Here is an 8,606-nt window from a genome sequence, read left to right as displayed (position 1 = left end):
GCTCTCCTGTTCCGCCCGTGCGCATCCACCCTGGGGAGGTGCTGACGCGGCAGGAGCTCTCCCCTGGGAGGCGACTGGCCTCTGCCCTCCCTCTGGCCTCCCTGTGGCTGGGAAGGGGGGGGCAGCCCTGGTGCAGCTCCATCTGGGTGGTCTGGGCCAGCTCAGCCTCCTCCAGCTGGCCAGTGAGTGTGACCCGCCTTCCTTGATTTGGAGCAGGGATGGCTGGTGTCTGGGGTCCTGCAGGCTTGCTGTGAGTCCCGAGCCCTCCTGAGTGTGGATGGACAGAAGGAGTCCCGCGGTCTGGGCAGGCTCCTGAGACCCTGCAGGCAGAGGCCTGACGGGCCCTGAGCTCTGGGTTCGGAAGCAACTGGTTAAACCTGCCCTGCCCCCCACCCCAGCGCTGGACTAGGGGGTGCGCCTTGGAGAAGGGGGTTTACGCTCACAGAGCATCCACACTTGCTGCTGCATCAACCTGAGCTCAGGAGTGGGGGGGGGGGGTTTCCTAGCCCCAGGTTCAGGCGTGGGAACCGGAGCTCCGAGAAGTTAGCGGCTGGGTTCAGTCGCCCGGTTAGTGGCTGTGTGTTTCCCGATGCCAAAGCGAGTTCGCTCTGAGACAGGACACAGGGACGTCCCCATGCGATTTGAAAGGGACGCAAGGTGGGGTTGAAATACTTGAACGTAGAGTACTGGATACAAGCCACCCGTGCTGCTTTTTCTCCCCCGAGTACCAACAGGGAGGCGAGAAGGCCTGGGGCAGAGAGAGGGCAGGGCAGGCCGGGGGCGGGGCTGCCCTCCCCTGGGGCCTCCTGCGAGGTGGCCTCGTGCAGTGCACAGCCTGAGCAGCCATCCAGGGCGGCTTGGGGGAGGCTGGCAGGAGCTGCAGCGACCAAGGACATCCCAGCCCCCCACTCCATGCTGGGCGCCCTTGGGCAAGTCCTAGAGCCTCTGGGCTCTAAGGGTCCTCTAGGCTAACGTCCCACGAGGGAAAGCACCTCCCACTTTGTCCCCACACAGACACTTGTAAACAAGGCCAGCTGCTTTTATTGGGACTGAAGGGGAAGTAGCCTGTGGAGGAGGGGGCGGGGGGCTGGGGGCAGGCTCCTGGGGTCGTTCCTGGAGGAGCTGAGCTGTCAGCCACCCTGGGAGGGCTCAGCGCCTCCTGCCAGGGGGAAGCAGGCGGGCAGGCGCTGGAGGCCAGGCTTTGGTCCATCCCCCAGGGCTGCTCTCCTCCGGCCAAAGCGGCCCACAGGCCGGATTCCGCGGCCCGTGTACCAGGCAGGATTGATGTCGGGGGCTGGAAAGAGTGAGAACAGTGTGTGAATGCACGTGCCCTGGTGTTTGCAACCGCGGAGGCAGGGCCCAGTGCACACGCTCAGCTCACTGCTGCCCAGTCGCCAGGCCATGCTGGGACCCGCCCGCGCAGGAGGGGCGCCCAGAGGGCCTGGCCAGGCTGTTTCTGGGGGCTGCGGTGGCTTCGGGAGATGGTAACTCAAACTCACACCAGGACGAGCTCCCCCTTCCCCTCCTGTCCCCACAAGCCCCTTCTCATGGGCAAAGTGGCCTCAGCCCCAGGCCGCCCTGGTGGTGAGGAGTGAACCCCTCCCCCGAACGTCGGGCAGGGGCCCTTGGGAGCAGGTGTCAGGGACACTGTGGGGAGAGGTCTGCTGAGCAGGAGGCCGAGCCCCCAGCCCCGGGGCACTTAGCAAGGACGGTGCCCCAGCTCAGGAGGCGGCCAGGCCCCAACCGTGACCCCGGGGCGGAGGGTTGGGAGGGCAGGCCAGGGGGCCGGGCACTCACTGCGGAGCTCCATGGAGCGCTGGTGGGCCAGGCCCAGCAGCAGCAGGCACAGGAACCAGGCCCCCGGCGCCTTCATCCCTCTGGCTCCTTGAGAGGCCGCTCGAGCTGGGATGCCACACGGGAGGGCGCAGCCTGGGGCAGGGGTAAAGGTGAGAGCGCGTGAGGGCGCGTGCGCACAAAGCTGGGACCCTCAGATAACGCGAGCGCCGTGCATGTCAGAGTGGACGTGCCCGTGTGCATGAGCGTGTGTGTCTGTGAGTGCACGCGTGCATGGGTGTGCACCTGTGCACGACAGGGTGTGTGTGCGTTTTCACGCCCCTGTGTGCGTGAGGGGGTGTGCGTGGGGTTACACGCGTGTGCAGGCAGCTGTGCTCTGCGGTGCGTTTCTCTGCTCTGCTGGGATGGCAGTGAGCATAGAGGTAGCAGGCGACCTGGCTCTCTGCACAGTCCTTTGCTCCCCTGGGGACCCCACCCTCTCCTCCGTACAGTGAGCACTAAATGAGGTGACCACGTGTGTGGTGGCCTCTGCCGTGCTCAGTCATGTTTGCAAGGACCCTCTGTCATCAGAAGGAGGCCGGGAGGAACATGAGCTGTGGATGTAGAGAGCGGGGCTCTCCTGGAGCTGCCCCATCCGTCTGCCTGTCTGTGTCAGGGAACCAGGAGTGCGGGAGGGCTCCGCACCACTGTGGGTGTGCACACCTGGCCTCGGCAGGGCGGGCAGAGGTGAGCGGGTTGGTGGGGAGCTGCCCGGAGGAGCCAGGGTTGCTGCAGAGGTGGACGGGGTGCGGCCCAACCTCAGACATGCCCAGGGAGGGGAGCCGGGGGGATGCTGAGCCCGGACCACGCTCAGGGGCCGGGACCCTGGTGCAGGGCTCTTTCCCTCCCTCGGCCCGGTTCCATCCTGCCCCGTGCCGGCTGGAGAACGTCAGCCGCCAGCCGGGCACTGTAGAAGTGCCATCATCTTCCATCCTTCCCAAGAGCACTCACCCCCACCACAACCCCAGATCCCAGCTGCTGAGTCTCCAAGATCAACCTGCAGGAGGTGGGACCTGTCCTCATGCAGCAGGACACCCCCAGTACCGGTGCTGGGGGAGAGGGTGCTGTGGGCAACAGACACCCAGAAAACTCACTTCTCACCCTGCCGGGGCTGAGGCCCTGAACAGCATCCTTCCCGCAGACCTGGCAACTCCTTCCGCAGGTGCCCCCAGCTCATAGGGCTGGCTCCTCCCACCCCACCCCGCCTTGGCACTTCAGGAACCCGCAGAAGACGCCAGAGAGGCTGCCTGTTTCAGGGAGGACCCCTCTGCCGACCTTGGCTTTCCAGCCCGTGGAAAGTGCTCTCCGTCCAAGAGATTTAAGATGCCCACCCCTTTCCTTTCCAGGGACGGGTTGGGGTGTCTCACGCTCAGTGGCAGGGGGACTCCGACTTAGAGGAAATGAAGGTACCATCATCAAAGCAGAGCAATAAAGGGCGCTCCCTGGCGGTCCAACGGTTGGACTCGGCGCTTTCACTGCTGGGGCCCGGGTTCAATCCCTGGTCGGGTAACTAAGATCCCCGCAGCCAAAAAAAAAAAAAAAAAAAAAAAGCAGAGTAATAAAGAGATGCACCCAGAGACAGAGACACTGGGGTGTTTGCTCCTCCCCCTGGGCTGGGACCCACCTGGCTGGAGGGCGTCTTAGGAGAACCCTGACAGCACCTGATACCAGGGGAAGGACCTGCCTCCTGAGAGTTGGAGGTTGGCTGTTGCCGGGCCGGCGGGATTCCTGGTCTGCTTTCCCAGCAGAGTTGCCTGGACGGCTTCACCTTCTGTCCCCGCCACGACAGCCTTGTGCACCGGGGCCCCGGTGGGCCGGCGTGGCCCTCAGATGCACAAGCGCTGCTGTGGCTGCCACGTCTGTCCCCGCCACTGCTGGTCCTGGCTGCCAGGACTGACCCCTGCCCGGATGCGGAGGGAAGGCTGACAGAGGAGGGTGGAGTGTCAGGGACCCCCACCCTCTCCAGCCCCCTGGGAGCTACTCACCGAGGTGCCCACGAGGCTGGCAAGTGCTGTGACCGGGAACAGTGACCCAGGTGGCAGCCAGCCTCACCCCTTTTATAGCCCCGGGAGGAAGCAGTCGACCCGACACCCACCTGCCCCTCCCCGCCCGCCTCCCTCACTGGGAGGCATCAGGAGAGAGTTGTTTTCTTTTTTCTTTTCTTTCTTCTATTTTTTTTTTTTTTAACTCTCATCAGCGATGTGATGTGTCCCTTCCTGGGTTATATAATTTCATTTGGGCTGAGTGGTTTTAAAACACATTAGCCTTCCTCCTTCATGCTTTGGGCAATTGCAGTCAGGTGCCCCGAGCCTGGGTGCCCGCAGCCGCGTGATGGCTGACACAGAGGGGACCCTGCGGCTGTCTCCCTCCTCCTTTAAGTCCCAGTTTCCAATGCAAAGGTGAAGGGACAAGTCACCCGAGGCCATCACAACTGAATGATATCCTCGTAATCCTTCCCAGGCACCTACGTGGCTTTTCATAGCTGCGTTCATTACATGCAAACCACTTTCGTCCTGTTCCGATCACTGAAAAATTATTTTTTCTAGGCTTTTCCAGAATTGTCATCATTACTGTTTAAAATAAACAAGTTTATTATTATTATAAAACAAATACATGTATTTCCATTGTAAAATAAATAATAAACAAGTTTATTTTCATTATAAAAGCTATTTATGTACATTTGGAAAGAATTTAGCACATACAGAAAGCTAGAAAAAAAACCATCCATCCTATCAGGGAATCCAGCCATTTATCACATGCGATATGTTTCCTTCTCGTGGGCTTTTCACATACTTTCTGGGTGGATTCATCAGACTCGTGCATTTTGAATCTCATTCTTTTCATTTAACAAGCATGTCCTCAAGTAGTTAGAAAAGCTGAATATTTACGCTATTCTAAATAACTGAACACCGTTCTCCATTTCACTTGGCCCTCAGAACTGAACTCATTCCTGTACTGAATAATCATAGATGACAGCAAAGGTCATTTAAGCGCCGTTGAGCATCGTCTCAAGGAGCCTGTCCTGGGGAGGGCACCTCCCGGGTAGCTCTCCCTGGACGTGCGCAGGGGCCACGCGGCCCTCCCTGAGCCTCCGTCAGACTTCAAGGAAAGTTCCAGGGCAGTACCTGGACCCCAGAGGGTCAGTCACGGGCGCTTCTCCTTCCTGCCATGGCTGCCCATTCCTGGTGATGGAGGTTATATGGGTGGTGGGTTCCCAGAAAGTCTGGAGCCGGGGGGCGCTGGTGAGGGGGAGTGTATAAGGAGCGTGGCGGGTGGCTTCTGCCCCGGGCTGCAGGCTGAGGCCACTGGGATGGATTCTGTCAGAATGCCCAGGGGACCTCAGGGTCCGCGGTGATCAGAGTGGCTCTTGTGAAGAGTGGTGATGGTGGAGAAGCACTGACATGAGGTGTGGTCCTGTCTCGAGGTGGGTCCTCTCCCTGCAGATGTATACACAGCACCTGGGCCTCAGGGGCAGCGGACACTGTGAGACCACAGCAGCTAGAGGCAGCTTCCTGGGCACCGTCGTGGGAGCCTGCGTGTGTGTGTGTGTGTGTGCGCGTGTGAGTGTGTCTGTGAGTATGAGTGTGCGCGAGTGTGCACGTGTCTGTATGTGCGTTGCAAGTGTGCACACGAGTGCAAGAGTGTGTGCACGTGCATGTGTGCGTGAGTGTGCGTGCATGTGTGTGCATGAGCGTGTATGCATTGTGGGAGTGTGCATGCGTGTGAGTGCATGTGTGTGTGCATGAGCGTGTATGCATGTGTGGGAGTGTGCACGTGTGTGAGTGTGCGCACACGAGTGTGTGCATGTGTGTGCGCGTGTGTGGTGTGTGTGTGCGTGTGTGGTGTGTGAGTGTGTATGTGTGCATGAGTGTGTGTGTGGGGGTAGTGAATCCTTCTCTTTCAGCCAAGCAGCTTTGTCTCAGTGCGGGTTGGTGCTGATAAAAGAAATGTTCACTTATTGAGGTCTGGGGGAGTCGTTCTGGCTTATACGTGCGTTAACTTGAATTGTACATTAACTAGAACATCCTGTGTGTTAACTAGAACATCCTGTCTGTGGCCCATCAAACGTACATTGTACGTCTGCTTTAATCATTAAAGAAAAGGGCGCACTGACCAGAAGTAAAGAATGTCCACATTAAAAATAAAGATGAAATGCCTCCCTTCCTGGGACGCGGATGCCGGTGCTGCTTTGATGATAAGCCTCCCTTCCCAGGGCCAAGGCCGTGCTGGCTCGCTGTGTACCTGCTGGTCTGTTTTTTTTTTTAAAACTTTGAAAGAATGTCTCCCTGACTTAATGTGAATGTTTCTTGTTCCGACAAGATACACAGCTGTTCTGAAAACGATGCTCCTCCAGGGCGGCTGCTCGGAGTTACCTGGGAGGCTGGCTTCCGGGCTGCAGCCCTCAGCTTGGCTCAGGTAAAGCTCTTTCCTATTCCTAGTATGGACTGCCGATTGGTTACTTTGGCCGACAGCGTGGCATTGCTCCAGCCCCTGCCCCCACTGCTCTCTGCTCCGCCCTGCTGACAGAGGGGAAGGATGTGCCCCGTGGTCTCTGGTGGCAGCCATGAGAGGACCCAGAACTACTGAGGGGGCACTTTGAGAACTGGAGGGACGGCAGCAGGGGGAGCAAATGCCAGTGAGATCCTCTGCTGCTCTCGCCAGGAGCCCCCGAGCCCCGGGGGGCACCTGCAAGACGTTATTCACCAGAACACCAGGAGCCACGGTCTGCTGCTCCCTGGTCTGCATCTCTAGCTAGAAATTATTTATAACAGGTGTGGGTGAACAGTTCTCCACACAGGGAGACCTCAGATCTTTGGGGAGAGATGACAGTCTGGCTCCTGGGACCCCACGTGGGGTGGCTGTGAGGCGTACACGGATGGATCCAGTGACCCGCTCCCCGCTGGTCCAGCGGAGGGCTTCTCAGCAGGCTCGGTCCATCCCTGACTGGCCAGCACCCGGGACACACATCACCCTGCTCACTCTCGTGTCTGGAACCGTGAGCTGTGGCTGCTCCTGGGCTGCAGTCAGAATCTGGGCTGGAGAGGCAGGGGCGGGGGTGGAGAGTCACCTCCTGAAATGTGCGATGAACGGCTCATGGTCAAGAGGGACGCTCTGAGATGGCACAAGGGCATGGCTGCCACGAGCCACCCTGGCCCCTGCCCATCCTGAGAGGATGCTCCAGGTGCGCCAGGCTGCTGTGAGCGGATGGCACTCCTGCAGCGGAAGAGCTGCGTGGAAGAGAGCCGCGTGGAAGAGACCCCCGTGTCCTCAGCATAGTTAGGAGAACCCCAGTCTTTGGGGTGGAAGTCACAGTTTTGAGATCTTTGAGCTTACACACTCACATGGTAGATTACCGGGTACACAGCGGGCACGCAGTAAGTAGCGTGAGGATGGATGGTTTTTGTTTTGGCTTTTGGACCTAATGGTGCCCTGGAGGGGGTTGAATAGAATCTCAGATGCGACATTATTTGGAAATAGGGTCTTTGCAGATGTAATTTGTTAAGACGAGATCATTCTGGTGTAAAGCGGGCCCTAAATCCAATCACTGGTGTCGTGATGGGAAGAGGACAGACAAGCAGAGACACACAAGGGAAGAGGCGATGTGGATTCTGAGGCAGAGATGGGAGGGATGCAGCCACAAGCCCAGGCGCAACGTCAAGGGCTGCCAGAAGCACCTGAAGCTGGGGGAGAAGCATGGGGCCGTTTCCCCTGGCAGCCTCCAGAAGCCTGTCGACACCTTGATTTTGGACTTGCTCTCTTGACCTGTGAGACAATGAATTTTTGTTGTTCTAAGGCACCTTGCTTGTGGTCCTTTGTTGTGGCAGCCATGGGAAAATATGCAGTGCTCCATAAATGTGTCTGAGTGACTGATGACATGTTTCTTTCTGGCCCTTGTTCCTAGAAGAAACTAGAGTCTTTGTGGCTTTGGCCTGTGTGTTTCTGAAACACGGGATTCCTCTGGACCCCTGGAAAGACACTGTCCTATCTGAGGTCTAGCTGCAGAAGAGCCCTGGTGAGTGGAGTATTCAGTTATTGGCAAAGCTGTTTCTGATGTAGATGGCTTCTGAAAATCCAAATTCTTGAGAAAGTGTTAAAGCACTCATCTATAAATGAGAAAGCTGTTTTTGAAGTCTGAGTCATGTGGAAAGTGAGGTCCCTGAGGCCTGAGTGAGACGAAGTTATATTGAGAGGTGGGTGGGCAGCAGTGGGGGGTCCCTTCCTTCTCCAAGAGGCAGTGGCTCCGGGGACCTGACCCTGCATTTGGGATCTGCAGCAGTGCCTTGCTCATGGCTCCCAGTCAACTGGTTTCCAAGCTTCAAATGCGATGATGATGTGAGAAACATTATGTATGTAGGAGCTGTGTATTAATCAGGGTTCTGCAGAGAAACAGAACCAATAAGGTGTGTGTGTGTGTGTGTGTGCATGTGTGTGTTTTCAAGGAGAAAGAGAAAGGGAGAGAGAGGGATTTTATGCAATAGCCTCATGTGACTTTGGGCCTGACAAGCCTGAAATCCTCAGGGCAGCCGGCAGCCTGGAGACCAGGGAAGAGTTGATTTTGCCACTCGAGTCCCAACGTACTCTGCAGAATTCCCTCTTCCTTGGGAACCTCAATCTTTTTCCTCTTAAGGGCTTCAACTGATTAGACGAGGCCCACCACATTATGGCGGGTCCTCTGTTAATCTCGCCTGAAAATCACCTTCACAGCAACATCTAGACTGGTGTTTGACTAAACATCTGGACTCCACACCCAGGCCAAGATGACGCATAAAATT

The 8,606-nt window shown here is 57.7% G+C and overlaps 1 protein-coding gene across 1 annotated transcript; it reads right to left on the bottom strand.

The window, feature by feature from the left end:
• Positions 1 to 1,130: 1,130 nt before the first annotated feature.
• Positions 1,131 to 1,873, bottom strand: PRLH (prolactin releasing hormone). The gene is made up of 2 exons (XM_036857078.1): positions 1,798 to 1,873; positions 1,131 to 1,294 (listed from the first exon to the last, which is right to left on the bottom strand). The coding sequence occupies exons 1-2, from the start codon at positions 1,871 to 1,873 to the stop codon at positions 1,131 to 1,133; spliced, it is 240 nt and encodes a 79-aa protein (XP_036712973.1).
• Positions 1,874 to 8,606: the final 6,733 nt, after the last annotated feature.

Source organism: Balaenoptera musculus, chromosome 7 (assembly GCF_009873245.2).
Source record: "Balaenoptera musculus isolate JJ_BM4_2016_0621 chromosome 7, mBalMus1.pri.v3, whole genome shotgun sequence".
Taxonomy (NCBI): domain Eukaryota; kingdom Metazoa; phylum Chordata; class Mammalia; order Artiodactyla; family Balaenopteridae; genus Balaenoptera; species Balaenoptera musculus.
The sequence above is the reverse complement of the archived record's forward strand: the minus strand, read 5'-3'. Positions and strand labels throughout refer to the sequence as shown.

What these genes read in the sequence shown, in the direction of transcription:
- PRLH (XM_036857078.1), bottom strand. Translation starts at nt 1,873, where the DNA reads ATGAAGGCGCCGGGGGCCTGGTTCCTGTGCCTGCTGCTGCTGGGCCTG. An exon ending in GCGCTCCATGGAGCTCCGCA is followed by an intron (nt 1,295 to 1,797) that starts GTGAGTGCCCGG and finishes CACTCTTTCCAG; the next exon opens with CCCCCGACATCAATCCTGCC.